Below are 19,424 nucleotides of genomic sequence, written 5' to 3'. Positions count from 1 at the left end.
TTCTCCAATGTCTCTTGGTCCCGAGTTTATTGAACGACCTTGGTTTTTAATCCTCCTCTGCTATTGCTCGTTGGGGTGCTCCCTGTTGTCCCCGTGTTTCGTGGGCTGGTTCGGAGACGGCGCTTGGGAAGGGTGTGCCACCGTGGGAAGGTTGTGAGTCACAGGGATGCCCCCGGGCATCATCCCCTCCATGGCTGCTGGGATTCCTCCTGGGGCCACGCTGACCATCCCGGGGGGGTACCTGGCACGGGGGAGAGAGGCAGCACTCAGCTGGGAACCCAGCGGGGGGAAAGGGGAGCGAGGAGTCCCCTTCCTCCACAGCTGTCCTCCTAAATGACAAGGGAGAGCGGGGGGGTGGGAGCAGGGAGTGTGTTCTGAGCTGTGAAAGTCCTCAAGCAGCCAGTGCGAGGAAGCTGACAGTACTCTCACTGCTGCCATCGCTTCCCGAGGCGTTCTAGGCGAAGTCATACTGTTCTACACCTGCACTGTACTCTGGTCCTGGATGTGACTCTACCTGTGTGTTTAACTGCCCGAGGACACAAACTGCTGCTCGGCAGCTGGAGGAGCAGAGAACACCAGGTGTGATAAACACGCGTCAGGGCCCCCTGCACGCTCCCTTTTCACACAGCAACACTGCTTCTCTGTTTATTTCCCTGCTCCTTTTCGGGACAGGCCCTTTAGCTGCAGTTCCTCCATGGAGCTCTACCCCACCCTTTGCTGGGTCATTCTGTCCGACACAGCTCTGCAGGGTGGGACTGCCTGCAGCTCCTGGGTACGCCTCCGTGGCACGAGGAAAAGCCCTCCTGTTTTGTGAAGACCAATTTCTTGAAGAGTTTGGTAAGCAATCGTCCCGCGTGCTCTGATATCCCACGTTCTGACTCAGCCGTGCACGTGAATGCCTTTGCAGCCCTCCACACGCTGTTGGGAAGTTTTCTCCCTGCTCCAGCCCCAAATCCTCACAGAATCACTTGAGGTGGAGAGGACCTCTATTAATATCCATCCCACCCGACCCCCACGGTGCACAGGGACACCCATCAGGTGCTCACAGCCCATCCCCATGACCGTGGGGCTCTGCAGGGATGGGGTAACAAAACCCCTTTTTCCTTCCCTCTTAATTTGAAACCACTTTGGCCCATGCAGCTAAATGGTCCGTCCTTTCTTACTCATATAAGCAGAGAAGGCACTTGAAAACCAGGGCTGGATGAGTCCAGCTCCCTTACAGCATTTCAGCAGAGGACACTGACTTGGAGAAAGGAGAAGCCAGGAGGAGACGCTCTGGCCCAGCATGACTGAGCACCTCGCTGGGGCACGGGTTAAACACGATACTCCCACCAACTGCGGGTGGATTGGCCTCATTTTAGTGCTGCTCAGAGGGCACACACGCTCCTCGAGGTCCTGCCTGCCTCACGCACCGTGCAGGGCAACCCCGTGTGTGACCGTCCTTTTCTCGGGCTTACCTGTATGTGGCACCATTGAGCTCCGGATGGATCGCCTGCTGATCTATTACTGACCACGGAGCTGTTGTGACAAAGAATTCCTTGTTCACGCAGTTCCTTAGGCTCTCTGGGATGCGCCCTGCAGTCGGTATTAAGCACAATGCATCAGGCACCCCGGTGCTTTATTACCCTATCATAAAGCTACAATCATTCCTTTTTTCCCTTTTATTTCTTAATGGAAACGGGGAGATATGAGGGCCCCAAAAAACAACTGAGCGTCCCAAAGGCGGAGACCTCTCCTGTGCTGCCTTCAGAGCAGCTGCTCCCTGTGGCTCAGGGCCCCACAGGAGGGCAGTACCTGTGATCGCACGCCGGATTTCGGTGGCAGCAGCTTCTCTCATCTCCAGCGACGCCTGCTCGCTGTACCAGGCCGTGTGCGGGGTGCAGATTAAATTAGGAGCGTCTTTCAATGGGCCTTGAGCAAAACTGGGGGCAGGGGAGGGGAAAATAAATAAGTTAGCTGGCGTTCAGAAAGGAGTAAAAGGTGTTAAGAGTGGCAAAGAGCTCCTGGGCTGCCCTCGGGACAGGGCACGCAGCTTTACCTGAAGGGCTCTGACTCGTGCACGTCGAGCGCAGCCCCTCGTATCCGTCCCTCCTTCAGGGCTTGAGTTAAGGCCTTCTCATCCACCAGCCCTCCGCGTGCTGTGTTCACCAGGAACGCTCCCTGCCTCATCTGGGGGCAGCGGGGAGAGAGCAGAGAGCCCAGTGTGAGAGTCTGCGCCCTGACCCCAACACGCTGCCCTACAGCAGAGCCCTCACAGCCGTCAGGGGACCCCATAGGCACAGTGGCTGCCACTGGCAAACCCCCACCCACCTCTGCACCCCTCACAGGGGAACGTATCCAGTAAATAAAGGGGCACACGGTGTAAGAAGCTGTTCTGGAGCCCATAGGCACTGGGCGTGAGCACAGAGCACGACTCGGGGTCTGGTGCTGAGCAGAGGGTGCCCTCCTCAGCTGCTCTCGAGGCCATTACCTGCTTAATCGTGAAGTCGTTGATGAGGTGGTGGTTGTGTTCGTTAAGGTTACAGTGCAACGAGACACAGTCGCTCTGATAGAGCAGGTCCTGGAGGGTGTACACCCGCTGCACTCCCAGGGACCGCTCTATCCCGTCCTGCAGGTACGGGTCGTAAAAGATCACGTTGAAGCCGAACGCTTTGGCTCGGACTGCCACCGCCTGCGCCGTGCGACCTGCGTGACAGGGGAGGAGATTCATGCTACCAGCCCCAGCTGTGCACTCTGTGCACCAGCATCCCTCTCAGCGAGCGGGTGTCCGAGCTCTGGATGCTGGAGGCACACGGTTTCCGTGTCCCCACCTGAACCGCCCCCCACCCCAACAGCTCCTCGCCTCATCTCTGCCCAGGGCACTGCCCTCCGTTCTGCTGCCTGGATGCAACTCTCAACACTGAGTGGGTAAAGCTTTGCTCCCAGAATTGGCCTAGAAGCTGGACTGGTGGTTGGCAGCCCTGCCCACAGCAGGAGACTGCAGTTACGTGGGATTTAAGATCCCCTCTCTAACACAAACCATTCTGCGATCAGAAGACAAGTGGAGCTACTTCTGACATCAAAACCATTGCCATGGGTGAACTGAAGACAAACGCTTTTACACCGGGCAGAGAGGTCAGAAAGGGGGAGGTGAGGCAGCTGTGTGTCAAGACAGTTTAGATGGGGAGACAGACACAGGGCAAGGGGGAATGGCTTTAAAGTAAAAGAAGGGAAATGCTGTACTGAGGGGGTGGTGATGCTGCAGCACTGCTGCCCAGAGCTGTGGGTGCCCCATCCCTGGAGGTGCCAAAGGCCGGGATGGGTGGGGACCCACACAGCCTGACCCAGTGGGAAGTATCCCTGCCCACAGCAGGGCTCGGGACGGGATGGGCTTTAAGGCCCCCTGCAACCCAACCGCTCTGCGACGGAAAATATCCGATCGCATAACCCCCTCCCCACCCCAGTGGTTCCAGTTATCGAAACCTCTCCTTTCAGCTCTGCTCTGCAGCACTGCCTCCCTCCTCCTCCTCTGCCCACGCACCGAAGCCGATGAGTCCCAGCGTCTCTCCCCGGATGCGCGCGGCCCCGGACGCCACCTCCCGGATCTGCTCCACGCTCTGCACCCGCGTGCCCTCCCGCAGCGCCTGGTACAGCCACGTGTTCCGCCGGTACAGGTTGAGGACGTGGCACACGGTGGAGTCGGCCGTCTCCTCCACGGCAGCTGAAGGGATATTGCAGACGGCGATCCCTGCGGGAGGACACGGCTCAGGGGGGGGGAGGGACACGCACAGCCCCCGCAGAGCGGGATTGGGGCGGAGTGCTGTGCCGGGAGATGCTCAGCTCTGCCATCGAGGCCCTCTGGAAGCACGGCGTGCCCACAGTGAGCACGCAGAGGGGTGTGTTGAAAAGAAGCTCCCTGCACGACGTGTGCTGCCCTGGGCCCCCGTGCACCACTCCCAATCAGTCGCAGTGGTTTGGTGAGGGCAGGAGGAGCAAAGCGTCACAAAGAGATGCGAGTCTGCTGCTCCCAAACTCCACATGTGCAAAGCCACCGTGACACGTAGTGCTTGGGGTCATCCCAACTAGTTCCCAAGGCTACACGTGAGTTTGTGCAGTGGGGTGCTCGGGGTGACCATCACACCCACCCCAAAGCGTGGCCCCGTCGTGCTGAGGCTTATTTGGGTGCTGCTTTTGGGGCCCAGCCGTGCTGGCACAGCTCTCCCCACCCAGCATCGCAGATCCCCATAACGGAGCTTTTGTTCCTTTGTCACAAAAGGGTCATTTGAAACTGTGCCTCTCTGCTCAGAGCTGAGGGTATTAAGTTAACTGAAAATGTCTCCCTGGCCGTTACCCTGTTACAGCCCTGATCCAGCAAAGCATGTAAGAGGGTGCTTGATTTCAGGTCTGCTCAGCAAAGCAGTTAAGCACATGCTTCCATCCCACCAGCTTCAACACCATTTAAACATACAATTTGAGATGAACGTGTATCTAAATGCTTTCCTGTACAGGGGCCTTGGAGTAGAAACCATGAAAAAAAAAAAAAGTAGGAGATAGAGAGAATAACATTCTGAAAATGCCCTTCCACTAATGTGGAAGTCAGGGCCACTGACTCAGCTAAGAAATGAGAATATTTCGGGTGCCACAGATGCCTCCTGCCCCCTCTGCCAACCTCCCTGCCTCCAGGAGCACACGCTTCTGCTGTAAGACCTTTCTTCCTCCCTGTCCGCAAGCCCTGCACTGACCTGGAGAAACCTGACCAGCCCTCCAGGGGAAGGAGCCACCCCAGCCCAAGCTCCTGGCACCTTCTGATGGGGTTTTCCCACCCCATCAGTGCTGTATGCAGACACTGGTGGCTGTACGGCCTGCACGCTTTGAGAGCTACCTTATGGAGAGCAATACCAATTAAACTTTACGCTACATTTGTGGGTAGTCATTACATTTCCTACTCTAAACCACATCATTTGGCCACCCAATTTGCTACGTATAAAAAGAAGGATTATGCTGCAGTATGCCATTATTTTATTTGTTATGTTCTTCATTTCTTGATGTTCAGAGCCTCAGAACGTTGTTATAATGGATAATAACAATAAGAGTTAAAAACACAAAGAAACCATTAAACTGAGAATGTGCTGTTCTCCTCTAGAAAAAAAAAATAATTCACTACACTGAGAATTGCTTTTTAGGAACACCTATTTGAAAGTCTTACTGCAATTATCCTTGTGCAATGGCTCACGTGGAGCAGCTGTCATCCCTAACTTCCCCAGAGATGGCCCTAAATGCCAACGCAGGGCCCAGTGAGAGCCCGAGCCCTCGGTCAGGTGGCCCACAGTGGCTCTCACAGCTGCTGAGATCACTGACACCATGGCACGCTCCCAGGCCGGGCTGTGCAGCTCAGCAGAGCGACTTGGGGAGGCCCAGCAGTGCAGCCAGGCATGCAGGAGCTGAACCAAGCCCCTCTGGGAGGCACTGCCTGCAACGCCCTTCGGTTCACACGCTCCCATAGGGAGCTGAGGTCCCTCGTGCTGATTTTGAAGACTCAAGAGGGACACGGGAGGGAACTGAGGTGCAGGACTGTGACCTACCCAGCTCCCCTGCTGCTTTGATGTCGATGTTGTCGTAGCCGCTGCCTATTCGAACGATGACCCGTAAGGCCTTGAACTTCTCCAGGTCTTCTCGAGTCAGTGTGATGGTGTGGTACATCATCGCCCCAACGGCTTCGTTTAATACCTGCAACAGGGCACAGGGATCTCAGGAGCTGCCAGGACACTCAGAGGGAACACACCTGCAGCTCCTGAAAGCCACTGACCTCTGGGATGGGGACAAGGACACGAGCAGTCACCCAGTTTTACACCAACCACGGTGGACCTGCCACGGTGCCATCAACCCCACTGAGACCACAGCCATGCCTGGGGCAGAGCTCGATGGACACTCATAAATCTATCAGCTCCTCCCCTTTCAAGCATGGTAATTCTGCTATTAAGGAGCAATCTGATTCTACAGCTGCATCTGCTGGTTCTGAAGACAACAGCATGTCACTCGTAACTCCATGAGCTTTTATGTGTAGGATGGACAGTACCTGTCACGCTGCTCACACCTCCAGGGGCACCTTGAAAGATCTGTGTGAGGCTCTACGTCCACGTGAAGCTGCACTCCATCCTTCAATGGAGATTCAAACCCTCACTGGTGCTCCCCTTAAGCTACCCTAGTGCTCTGGGAACCCAAGCCCTGAACTGTACAAGACTTGCTTGTTAATCACCAGACATCTCACAAAAGAGCTCTTCTCCCGCACTTCATATTTGAACATTTCAGGTTCTTTGCAGTTCTCTTTCCCACACCCTGGACATGATTTCTGATGTCTGCCCACAGCTGCCCGGCTCTGTGCTGGTGGCAGTGAGCTGCTGGTGCTGAGCTCTGGGCATGGAGTGTCACTGCAGGCTCAATGGAAGGGAGGAACCTTAATAATAGTGATGTCAAAAAGCTGATGCTCAGAGATAAGGGCACTTTTTGTTCTGGCTTTTGAAACAGCCTCGCTGAATTTTCATCAGCAACAACTTGGTGCTGATGCTATCAGGGCCCAGCCCACAGTGGAGCTCTGAGCAAATCCCCCTGAGGACTGTGGAGGAAGGAGAGCATCCCTGCCCCACTCCAGGTGCCCCACAGCTGCCCCTGTTACCTTCTCGTGGATCTCCTGAGTTGACTGTGCATCACAGAACGCCACGGTCGCCAAGTCCTTCAAAATGGGCATCTCCACCGTGCAGTCCCTGCCATCCAGCAGTGCCACCAGGGGCCGGGGGTGCATGGGGCCGTTCATGATCTGAGGACGGATACCTGCGAGCAGAAGGAGCACAAACCTTTACACCCACAGCAGTGGGAACAGCTCTGCTTGAGCATCCCTGCACCAAGGACACAAAACCAACGCAGACCCCGTTCCGCGGGGGCACACACGGCGGTGCCACCCTTGTGCCCATCTCTCTCTATCCTCAGGCACGGCCCCGTCCAGCTGTGTGCTGCTCCAGGCTCATTTTCCACCCACAGGCTCTCCAAGGTGAGGTTAGGAGATGAGTGCTAAGCAGTGAGGGCTGCAGGAAGCCCCGTGCTCCTATCCTATTAGCTGCTCAGCTCGGGATTAACCGGTTCATTTTTGGACAGTGCTGACGGTTCGTTGAGCAGCGGGCTGCTCTGCTGGGGGAATTCAGTGCAGTGCTTTCCCTATCGACAGTCACATCTCGTAGCTGCTCCTCTAGAAGCTGGAGGGCTGTAATTAGCTACAGAGGGGTGAAGGTTTGGTCTGGGGCTGGGGTTTCTCCTCAGAACAAATGCTATTGTGAGCCGGGAGTGGGGGCTGCGAATCGCCCAACCCTCCTGCCAGGAAAATGACAATGGGGGGAGGAAACTCACGAAGAAGAGCAACACAGTGCTTTTCTTTTTTCCCCTTTAAAAAAAGCAATGCATCTGTTTATCCAGATCCTCATCGAGCAGGATGTGAGCCCGGGACACCAGGGGCCACAGCGATGCCATAGCAGCAGCACATTCCCTTTCCCTGGGACCAAATAACACGGAGAGCTGACGGACAACATCCAGCACGATGTTACACACGAGGTCTTGGGGCCCCCCCACCCTCGCAGCGAGCTCTCCATCAGCACACAACACAGCAGGAGGAACGTGCACTGCTGGCACTCACATCCCCCAGCTGAAGTGTGCCTGTGTCAGCAGGCGGGGGACGGGGCCACGATGATGTGGATAACCAGAAGGAGCTTGCCATAAGCAGATAAGTAAGGATAAAAACACGTGCAGATCGCAGAAGGCTTACACAACCCTTCGGGGAAGCACCATATCCAGCTAGATTGCTTTCCATGTTTAACGAGTGAGTGAATTACAACACTGAATTAACACACAGTGCAGAACGGCATCTCCGAGACGAGGAGCATCACCTCCCAGCGACGCGTGGGCACTGTGGCCGCTCTGTAAGCTCCTCTGAAAGCTAAATGAAACACCGTGTGCCTGCTGGGGATGAGGCTGCAGCACAGCACGGGCATCCCAGCTGCACAGCTCCCAGAGTTTGCTCCACTTTGATAGGGAAAGTTTGAAGCAGACCGATAAGGGATGAAACGCACAGCGCAGTGCAACCACGCAGCAGAGTGCTCTGCAGCAGCGTGGCTCATGCTGCCCATTTCCATCTCCCATCTCCATTTCCCCACGCACAAACCAGCAGCACCGAGCCCGGCTTCACACACCCTCCCTGGGCTCCAGCTCGCGCAGCTCTGTGCACACCCACCTCGTTAAGAAGCTGCTCCAGGGTGCAGCACCCATCACCAGGCAGCTGGGCCATCCGTGCTTGGCAGCCCTGCCCACCACGGGGGGCCGGAACCAGGTGAGCCTTTAGGTGCCTCCCAAACCATCACATGAAGCCATGACCCCTCAGTTCACCCCCAGCCCCCCCCCACGTGCACCCTGTGCCCAACTGCTGCCCCCACCACCGCCAACAACGCGCCTTCCCCTGGGGTCCAACATCACTTGGCTCTACCAAGGAACAGAGAGAGGCTTTGCAGACAAGGAGCAGCAGCAGCAGCAAGGTTTTGCAGCCACGATGAGAGCCCCAGGTCCACCCGGCTCGCTTGTTGCACGCAGCCCGGCGCATAAAGTGCTTTTGTTTCATTCTGAAGGCACAAAGCCTGCTTGTCCTCTGCACTGCCCCTCCCCTCTGCCACCCACTTGTACCCGATCCCAATGGCACCCCTGCCAGGAGAATTAGGGAGTGCTGGGCTCAATGGCAGCCTTTGTGCGGCCGCCAGACGGCGGGTGCTATCTCGCAGAAACAAAAGCTGGAGCCATTTGCCTAATTCTTATTAATCTCAGTTCCCTACGCCACGCAACCTTACAAAAAAAAAATAGTAATAAACAGAAGGAAAAAAAAAAAAGCAAGCATTAAATTTCACTTGCAGTACATCAGAGCGCATCACAGCGAGCCCGACTATCGGCCGCGTTCCTCGCGACGGAGCAGCTACAGTTTTACAGCCAGCTACACACTTTATTCAACAAACAGAAAAGAAACAGGAAATTTCCCCTTGCCTGGAAAATGTTGCCTCCACATTCTTCTTCTTATTAAAAACCACACATGGCAGTGGAGGAGGAGGGAGGGAGGAGGAAGGGGGGGACCCACACACGAGAGAATACTACCACTTTGCAGAGCGCTGACTCTCCTTTCGTCTACGAGGGGGTATCTTCAAACGGGCGGTCCCGCGGGCCACAGCTGCACCATCTCAACACAAATGTCTCTTTGAACACGGAGGGAAAAGAAAAGGCTTTTGTCCCCGAGCCTCGGAAGAATGGTGTGCAATTGCCAGAGGAGTTACGGGCACCTCTGCGCGGCTCCCAACTCTTCAGAGCGCTCCCTCCAGACTTTGCCGAAGCTTTTAACTAATCGTGGTTCCTTCCCAGCCCTTGAATAAAATCATGTGAGTGCCAGCCAAAAAATCTTATGCTATGCACACTAAAGGGTTTGTATATGTCACAGTTTCTTTTTCCCCCTTCCACTCCCCTCCTCCTATTGACTTGACTTGCACATATGTCTTTTTTTTTCCTCCAGTTGTCTCAAATGGATTTAATCTGTGCCACGCTGCGTTTTCTGTTTGTTTTGTTTTCTTTTTCTTTTTTTTTTTTAAAGCTTAAAAATGAAACATGCCTATCCACATGGAGCACGGCTCCAGGAACAAACTAACAGCCTTTCACAGCAGTGAGGAAAGCAGCACAAAGCACTGGGGAAGGCAAGGCCATGGCCATCGGATCCAGCACCCAACAAACCAAGGGACAAATTCTGCACGTGCCCAACCAACTGGCAGCCCACTGCTGGCAGGGCTCACCCCACACAGCCTCCCTGAGGTGCCCATCTCCTGCCCCACGTGCTGGGAGCGGGGAGGATGTGGAAGCAGCCCCACAGCATCACTGTTGCAGCCCACACCCCTCACTCGTACCTGTGCCCTGCCCCAGGGCTGCCCACCTGGACCAGTTGGGTGTTCTCCTCCCATTTGCCATTGCCACTGCTCAGCTGGGAGCTGCTCTTGTCCGAGAAACAGAAAAGACCTGCATCTAACTCCTGGGCTAGCACTAGACTGCATCTTGCCAGCCATCCTTCCCAGGGCCACAAGCAGGGAGAGGTCACATCCACAGGGATCCAAGGGGCCCCTGTGCACGCTCCCTTGGGTCCTGCAAAGCGATCTGTGGACACAGGAGCCAACAGGAAAGCAGATGGCAGTGCACTGGTGGCACTGGCTAATAGCTTCACCTGGGCCAAACACACAGGACATTACAATCACACAACATAGAACCACTAAGGTTAGAAAAGACCTCTAGGATCAACAAGTCCAACCCCTGCCCACATCCCTCAGTGCCACATCCCCACGGCCCTGAACGCCTCCAGGGATGGTGACCCCACTGCTCCCTGGGCAGCTGTGCCACTGCATCACTGCTCTGAGAAGCTCCTCCTAAGATCCAACCAGAACTTCCCCTGGTGCAACTCGTGGCCATCATCTTCTGTCCTAAAAGAGTGCATGGGTGTTTTAACATTGAAATCCATGGAAACGCTCCCACTGGTTTGAAAGGCATCACCCTCCACGACACGCAGCTCCATGGCCAAGGTGAGCCCCAACTCAGAGGCTGGGGCTGCAGGGAGGAGGACAAGCAACAGCCCTACCCAGGAGCTTTCTTCCATGAAATCACCTCTTCTGTGAACAGCCTGGAGCAAACAGAACCTCAGCTGGGAGCACCCCAAGCAGTCACACATAGTCACACAGCAATGCCTTCTGCTCTCTCACCGCAGCCCTTCAAGATGCTGGGACAGCCCCAAGATCGGCCATCTGGATGAGACTCTCAAGCACCCCGAGGGATGTAGGGGCTTTAAAGATGCTCTGGAAGATGAGAAAACAAAGGCTGAGATCAGCCTGGCCCAGGGCAGCAGCAGCCCCAGTGCATGGACACCCAGCACTGCCAGCTGCCTGGCCCCATGTCTTACTGCTCCTCTGCGTTTTTGAGCAGGGAAAGGGAGCAGTGTGTGGAACAACTCCACGTGCAAATCCCCCCAAAACTCTGGGGGAAGTCTATCTGCCTGCAGCAAGACTGGGTGTCCTCCTCCTGAAACGAGGACTGCCTCTTCAGCAAGCAGCATGGTACAGAAAATAGCACAGCCTGGCCATTCTGGGAAAAGACAGCCGTTCCAATTATATCATCACGGGGAAGGAGGGAGAGAGAACATCTCCGGGCTTCCATTCACACGGTGTGACAGCAGCAGGATGCCAAGTCGGTGCTATGCAGAGAGGGAAGTGACAAGCAGCATGTCCAGGACCAGAGATCCCTCCAACTAAAGGAACACCATCCATCACATGCAGCCCCTGGCCTCAGCCGTGGGGCTCCAGCTGACCGTGTGCACCTTCCCAACCCAAGCTGCACACTGCTCATGAGGGATCCAGAGCACAAAACACCACGCTGTGATGCAGTTGTGGGAATTAAACCATGCTGGCATTGGGCCTTTTAATTAGGCTGGACAGAACGCGTTATGGATCCTTTAATGGAGATCTACACAGAGGTTTCTGTATGCTGCTTAGCTCTGTGGCTTGCATTCCCAACATGTGCCGCTTCCTCCCTACCAACAGCTCCCCGGACCCATCCCCACACTCAGATCCCAACCTCTACAGCAAAGATCAACCTGCAGAATCCCTCGTTGGGCACAGGGTGAGCCAGCAGCGTGCTTCCATCATTGCTGCAGCACACTGGCCCTACGCACAGCTCCTGGTTTTTCCTGTCTCCTTGCTTTGCTTTGTGCCCCACCCATACTCCCCCATTGCCCTCTGAAGAATTTGGGCACAACTCGGTGTAAAACGATGGCAAAATGCAAATGCACAAAGAGGGGAATAACTGTGGGAGGTGGTGAACGCCTGCAAATCCCACCAATTTCCCTAAGATAAACACACTCACTTCCTCACAGCACGGGATCACAGCTAAATGAGGAAAAAACCTAAATACCAACGCTGGAAAGAACTGAACTACAACCCACGTGCTATTAAAGTCAATGCTTTTACAACTACTGCTTTACAAGTGTTCCTTAGGATTTCAGTGTAGTCGCACTGAAAACAACCAGGCACGCATCCTGCCCCTCAAATACCCATTAAACCTCTCTAAACTTAAACCAGTTTTATTTTTTATGTAATGCACAATCACGGAGATCTGAAGAAAAGCATATGGTCCCATCAGCACGAATGTTTTTCCTTACTGTACGAATTGCTCTCGTGAAAGATATCTCTCCCTGCAAACCCTGCCTAGCTTCATCCTTCCAGGTTGAAATCCAGTATGGTCTGGGGGCTGCATGCAGTGGGATGTCAGCCATCACTGTCCCAGCAGCCCTGAGACCCAAAGCTTTTCCAAAGGAAGTTCTGATTAGTTCTCATCCAAGGCTGTGCGTTTAACTTTTCCGAGACAAACCCGTTACACACCATCACTGCCTTTGACACCAGAAGCAGCTCTTCATCCTGAGACACACTAATGCTTTCCAATGGCTTCACTGCACGAGCAACCAAAGGGCTCCTCCAGGAGAAGCAGCTCCAGCACTTGCTCAGTGTGCTCTTGGCCAAGGCTGGATGACACTCTCATGCTTCACAAGTCCCCCATCGTATCTGCACCATCTCCAGCCTCTGAGTTTCTGGAAACCTTATTCATTGTCCAAATAACAGAGCTTGCAGCCATCCTTATTTAATGACAGCATTTCAGGATAGATGAAAACATTATCTTAAAGGAGAGTTATTTAAAGTAGGATAATCGAGAATCTTTGCTAATCTGCTGCATCTCTGAGCAGAACAACACACGCTTCCTGTCTTTTGTCATAAACCAAAAAGGAACACTGGCAGAGTGAGCAAAGCCATCCACAAATACGACCTTTCCTCCTTGTGAGTGAGAGCTGCTTGAAGGACAAGTGCACGATCATGCTGCATTTATACAGCACATTTCATCTTCATTAATCCAGATAACACACTGGCAATGCCTTATTTTCCAACTCCAAGAGCAAGGAGCTGCTCCCGCAGGTCACTGCCCACCTCTCCCCTTCATCACGGAGGTTTCTGGGAGGGAGAACCCAGCCCTTCCCTCACCAACACCAAGAACTTCAGTAGGGCCACAGAAACCAGAGGAGGGGATGGGGACAACGGAGCAAAGCAGCCACACTAGGATTTGTATTTTCTCTGTTTGAAATGAGCTGAACTTCTGGACAATAACCTTCATGTTTATGGTGTCTCATTCTGTTGTGCACGCAGAGGATCGCTGCACTGCAACTCCCATGGCTGCCAGGAGGCATTTCTGACAGGCATCCTCCGAAGGAAGGAGAAAACCCAAAGCTGTACCAAAACTGTCTGCTTTCCAAACAGTGTTAAGCTGTAATGGGTTGAAAACGTCTACGTTTTTATGTCTTTCCAGCACCACAGGAAAGAAAGTCAACACTGATGTAAGTAAGCACAGGTGCTATATTTATCTAATAACGTATACTGAGGATGGTGAAAATACTTCAAATTTGCCTGCAGTTATAAAGCTATAAATCACACTGAACAGTATCACTGTCACAAGCCATTTTCTTTTAACAGCTTTCTATACTTTACTGCTTCAATAAAACCCATCACCTAACCACCCAAGAGCTGTAGCTACATACCCTACGGTTACTTTCAATTAAAACACAACCTAGATGATTTTTCATTGCAAAATTGTGACACAAACCCACCAGAAAAATGAGGTACAGCAAAATAAGCCAAGCAGGTCTCACTTCCTCCATAGGAGTGAGGTAGGGGAGGGGGAAAACAAATGCTTGTTGTATGGGAACCGTTGAATCACAGCCAGAATCACTGATGGATCACCTGAGGTGAGCACTGAGTCAGCACAAGAACACAGGTGAAGGCAATGCACCTGTGTGACCAGAAGGGGTGCAGTCTGACTCCCCCTCTCCCAGATCCCATTTAAGGGCTGACCACCACTGGGAAGGATCTCTTTTCTGGAAATTGCTGCTTTGGAGTTTCCTACTGTGAACCTAGGACATGGGTGAGCATTTTTCTTTATTCTGATTGTCTCTTTCCATCACAATAATCTTTCTAACTATACTATATCTGCAAAATATCTCAGCTACAATACTACTTGGCATTATTCATTCTGTTAACCATATACTTGTTCTCATTCCATCAGACAGATTAGTCAGCAGCTGGACCAGATGATCTCAGAGGTCTTTTCCAACCTTAATGATCCTATGATTCTAAATGAACTGCCTCAACAATGGTCTTACATGGTGCTTGTGCCCTCTGGGTCCTAAAGCCTCTTACACTAACATGCCTCAACACAGCACGTCCCCACTGAGGGTTAGCAGAAGGAGCACACTGCATGGCAGAGGTGTTTACCTCCATACCCCTTTTTCTACAGTTACTTCCAGCAAGTTCTACTGAACCTCTCTCTGGTTAAAAAAAACAACAAAAAACAACCAATGAATGGGTCATCTTCCACATGCCCACCCATCATCCTGACAGGGCTCCTTCAGAAGGGAAAAGGAAGGGGATTCTTCTGCAGAAGGCTGGTACAAATTGCACTCTGTGATCTGCCCTCTCACTTGAGTTGCTCACAGCAGAGAGCTCACCTACAAGAAGAGCACACAGACCTGCCACGGGATCTGCAGTCATTTCCTGAGGGCTCTGAACACAGGGCTTCGCTGCTCCTTCAGAGAAGCAGACCTTGAAAGTGATGCATTGAAATTGAAGTACTCATTCAAGGTCCACCCAACTGACACTGATGGCTTTCAAAGCAATTTTTTTTTTTGCACTACTTGAAACACAAGAGTCACAGCTCTTGAAGGAGTCCCCTCCAAGCTCCATTAAGTGAACACAATGGACCTTCTGCACCCAAGGCTGTCATGCTACTGTGCTCTGCAGCACATTTCAGCCTCCCCTGCCTCCTTACTGCTGGGTGGAGCCCAAACCCACCTGGACTCCTCCCTGCCATGCACTTGTATGCAGGTACCCAGCCAGCTCCAGACCACTCTGCTGCTCCTACCCCTGTCAGGTACATGAACAAAAATCCAGCCACGACTTCTTTGTGATTCACATGAGAAGTGCCTGGAGTCAATGGCTTCAGTGTGGAAATCATTCAAACCAGCTTTGGTGACTGAAAAGAATCCATCCTTCATTCCTGCAACCAGGCTTGCTAGAAAGTAGGGAGCAAATGTTCCACCCAGAATAGTTTTGGTCTGAGCACAAGAGAAGCTATTGGCAACATCAGTACTGAAAGAATGTCTTGCGTTGGCCTCAGATGCCTTGCAAACGTATTTCCTATCTTCTATCCCCAGTGGTACTTCTTTCTGCTTCTAAAGGACAAGATACTGTCCTGTACTGGCCCCAGCAGATTGCTCCAAGTCTTCACAGCAGAGTGCTGCTTTCCATACGGGACAGATGTGAGATGGAAAGAGGACTTACAGGGACAGGGAGCCAGTAATGCCAAGAAGACACCTCCCATCCTGTTCACACTGCTATGAGCTGAAGGCAATGCCCAGCAACACAAGATAAGATTAAAAACAGGTTTCATGTACAGCACCATAATACCAAGGCAGTGATGAACACAGGGCTCTCTGCTGCCCTGTCACGCTGAGTGTCACTGCTCAGCACTGGCTGCCTCCCCATCTCCCCTCCATTGATCAGGATAAGTGTTTCCCAGATCACAACAGCTGGCAGCAGCAGCCCTCCTCCTCCTCTCACTCGACGCAACTTTCCCTTAAAGCATGATGACTTTTAAATCCTTCCAGGCTCGAGGCCCAGTAAGCAGTAAGGCCCAGCAAAGTTATGTTTATTTCTCATAACTAATTTTCTCATGTAAGAATGCAACAGAAAAACAACCCCAGCAGTATTTGTCATAGCCAGAGGTATCGGATTTGGAGCTCTTATGAAGTGAGCCCAGCTTCCAACCTTCCCTCAGCTGCAGGGACTTGAACAAAATCTTACAGGGAGTGGGAGGCATTGGTATGGACAAAGAGCTCCGCAGAACAGCCACAATGGCTGTGCAGTGCTTTGGTTAATTAGAAAGTTGGCTGCGTTCATAAGGAGGAGGAAAACAATGCCACCAAAATCAAGGCAGAGAGCAAGTAAAAGCAGCAGCACACGAGGCTATGGAGGAAACAGAAATGGCTCAGACAGCCCCACTGCCCTCTAAGAACACAGTTCACAGCTGGTGCACTGCCACAGGTGCAGAGCTGTGCCACCAGCTCTGGGAACAACGGGGGAACATGCAACCTGTGCAGAGAGCTCCTTGGCTGCAGCACATTGATCCCTCCCCTCAGTGCAAGGCTCTGGCCAAGGAGAAACATCGGCCATGGACCGCTTCCAGGGGTGGAATTGAGACACTCTTACAGTAATTGAACATGAGGCTGCAGCCTCTGGGGGCCGTGCAGGCTCCTTGCTGGGATGGGCTGCTGCCCTGTGCAGCTGAGCAAGGGGTTTTGCTCCACAGCAGCTGCCAGGAGGAACAGGAACACAGGTGGCTGTGGGCACAGCTGCTGTCTGCAGGCTGGTGAGAGCAGGGAGATGGTGGCAGGGCAAGCTGGGCTTGCTGAGAGCAGCTCCAAGAAAACCATTCCGAAGGACAACCTCCTGGATTCTCAAGACAAGAAAGGATCACCTAAACGGGCTGAGTACCCATGGAGGGTCTCTGACCCAAGGAGATCCAGGGTCCCAAACACCTCTGCAACAGGAGCATGGCCATCAGACCCACAGACCTCAAAACCTAGCTTGGATAGATTCACAGAACCATCTGAGTTGGAAGGGATCTCTAAAGTCCATCCAGACCAACTGTCCTGCAATGCACACAGACACCCACAGCACTATCAGTGCTCAGAGCCCATCCCCTGACCTTGGGTGTCTACAGAGACCTCCCCAGGCAGCCTGTGCCAGCGCCTCACTGCCCTTATTGTACACACTTCTTTCCCCCTATACCCCATCTAAATCTTCCCTCAAGTTTTAAACTATTTTCCCTTGTCCTGATAGAATCATTTGCGTTGAAGGGAGCAGGAGCAAAGCACAGGTTACACACTCTATGATGCAAAATCAAAATCCCAGAGCCAGGGACCAATGAGATCTACTTTCTAGTTACAGTTTTTCCAAGTTCCACCTGAAGAACCTCGCTCAGAGCTCGAAGCTGCACAACTCACCAAACACCACCGCTGCTGTGCAGAGGCTTTGGATGGACTTGAGAAACCATTAAGGCTAGAAGCTGAAAGCAAGCAAACAAAGCACGTAACTACATGAATTTGGGAGGAGGAGCCTGCAAAACATTTGAATCACAAACATTTTGTGAATGTTACCAGCAGTGCTGTTTGCAAGCATGGAATAGTTTCTTAGAAACTGTCTACCTTTAGGGTACTGCCTGTCCAGCTGCAGTATTTTGCTTGGCCTCCTGCTGCTAATTCCAGTACTTGCCCCTTTCTTCTGCACTCCTACCTTCCACCAGCCTTGCTGTGCTCGCAGCCAGCTGCCCAGCACCACTTGGCAGGTACTCATTGGTCAGTGCCTTGGCTACATGCCGTATGAACAGATTAAACAAACAAATAGGCAAGAGGCATATTTACACCGTGAGCCTAATATTTTCCCAGAGTGGGAGTAAAGGAAATTGGAGATTCCCCAGGAAAGTGTCCCGGAGTGCAGCGGACGGCCAAATCCCACCCACTAGAGGGGCATCACAGAGGGGAATTAAGCACTCCTGGCATCTGGTGCAGGCAACCCACAGCTGAACCACAAATGACTGCAAGCAAGGCAGAGATTGCATTGCAAACTGCTTATCTCCTGCAGGCCAGCTGCTGCTCCAGAGCCTGAGGCCTCTGGGAGGAGCAGGAGAGGCTTTTTGGAAGGAGTTACAGCAGTGCTCTTCCTTACTGGCACCCGATGCCTCTTCCTTCCCGCAGCAAAAGCTGCCTGCTGTCCCCAGGGAAACTGCCGTGGAGCATCCCTCCAGCTCTCACTGAAGTGCTCTTCCCGAACTGGGACTGGTTGTACAACACAGAGCTGTGCTGCCCCACAACCTCCCAAGCATCGAGCCTTGCAGGAGCCCATGCTGTCCCTCCGATCCTTCTGGGAGATCTGCCCTCCATATGGCTCCGCTGATCCGCTCGCCTTCCCGGCAGCTGCCAGAGCTCAGGCCCCCTCCCTGCTGATCCTGCCCTGCTCAGCCACATGCTGACATGTGGACCCAACTGGTCAGGCTGGCTTTGCCCGGCACCGCTGCTCCTAAGTACACCAATTCACTCTGCACCAGGACAGGAGGGGACTTCCCTTTGCATTCACCACGACAAAGCTCATCTACTGACATGGAACAACTGCCAAGAGAGAAAAAGCACAACAGCCCAATGGATCTGCTCTGGATTCATCTCCTTTATAGCTGCACATCCTATAGAAGATGCTTTTTCTTCACAAGGCACCTGCCTGAGACCCTGAGCACCACCTTTCCTGACAAACATCCGATTACACTCTGGAACATGATGATACTGAGCCACAAGAAATTATTGTGGACACACTCTTCGTGCCAATACGGTGTCACTGCCCTTCTCCTTTGCTCTTTCTCCTTCTCAGCTGATGCCACAGTTCGTGTTGCCAGCCTGCTCTGGTTGACTGCGGCCCAGAGAAACGTAGAACAGAACCACTGAAGTTGGAAAAGACCATCCAGTCCAACTGTTCATCTGGCACCAATACTGCCCACTGAACTACATCTCTAAGTGCCACATCCACACGTTTCTTAAACACCTCCATGGACAGTGACACGTTGTCATTCATCTTCAAATTAACCCAGAACACAGCCAGGCAGATGCTCCAGTTCTGATGTCTTTGGCTGCTTCTATGCATCTTCTTCCAAGCCCTCTGTCACACAGCCAGCTCTGCCCTTCCCCAGGACTCACCCCTCCTTCCTCAGGCAACAGCCACAGCTCTTTCCACAGAGCAGCCAAGCAAGGTCCTCCTGGGTCTCCTGACCCTCAGGTCCTGCAAATCTGCTGCTGTCACAGCATGTCCCAACTGTCATAAAATCATAGTCATTAAGGCTGGAAAATACCTCCAAGAAGCCCAAGTCCAAGTCCAGCCCGCTCCACATCCCTCAGTGCCACATCCTTACAGCTCTGAACACTTCCAGGGACGGTGACCCCATCACTCCCCGGGCAGTGATGCATCATCACTCTTTCTGAGAGGAAAAAAAAAAGTCTCCTAATATCCAGCCTGGAGACCTGGGTGCAATTTCCAGCTCTCTGTACCTTTTAGGTTTTCGTGCTGATGCTCCACACCGGGCTCAACTGCTTCAGGTCTGCACTTCTGCTCTCAGCACAGCCACCTCTCCGCTGTGAGGAGTGAAGCATGTATGGTGACCCAGCCATTCCTAACACTTAAAAAAACACCACAGTTGATCAA

At 52.9% G+C, this 19,424-nt stretch overlaps 1 protein-coding gene across 3 annotated transcripts in view; it reads right to left on the bottom strand.

Annotated features, from left to right (window-relative positions):
- The window catches only part of CTBP2 (C-terminal binding protein 2), a 96,577-nt gene continuing 77,153 nt past the window's right edge, over window positions 1-19,424 (bottom strand). For all 3 annotated transcript variants that reach the window (XM_065746970.1, XM_065746971.1, XM_065746969.1), the window contains 8 exons: window positions 6,653-6,807; window positions 5,562-5,706; window positions 3,521-3,727; window positions 2,471-2,685; window positions 2,039-2,169; window positions 1,795-1,922; window positions 1,458-1,575; window positions 1-241 (listed from right to left, as the gene is read on the bottom strand). In XM_065746970.1, coding sequence (XP_065603042.1) covers window positions 61-241; window positions 1,458-1,575; window positions 1,795-1,922; window positions 2,039-2,169; window positions 2,471-2,685; window positions 3,521-3,727; window positions 5,562-5,706; window positions 6,653-6,807 — 1,280 coding nt within the window. In that variant the 3' untranslated portion in view covers window positions 1-60. The remainder of the gene's footprint in view (window positions 242-1,457; window positions 1,576-1,794; window positions 1,923-2,038; window positions 2,170-2,470; window positions 2,686-3,520; window positions 3,728-5,561; window positions 5,707-6,652; window positions 6,808-19,424) is intronic.

The sequence above is a fragment of the Cyrtonyx montezumae genome, unplaced genomic scaffold (assembly GCF_038088225.1).
Source record: "Cyrtonyx montezumae isolate F1298 unplaced genomic scaffold, pur_monq_1.0 scaffold_4, whole genome shotgun sequence".
Taxonomy (NCBI): domain Eukaryota; kingdom Metazoa; phylum Chordata; class Aves; order Galliformes; family Odontophoridae; genus Cyrtonyx; species Cyrtonyx montezumae.
Note: the sequence above shows the minus strand (reverse complement) of the source record. Positions and strands in the feature narration are given on the sequence as shown.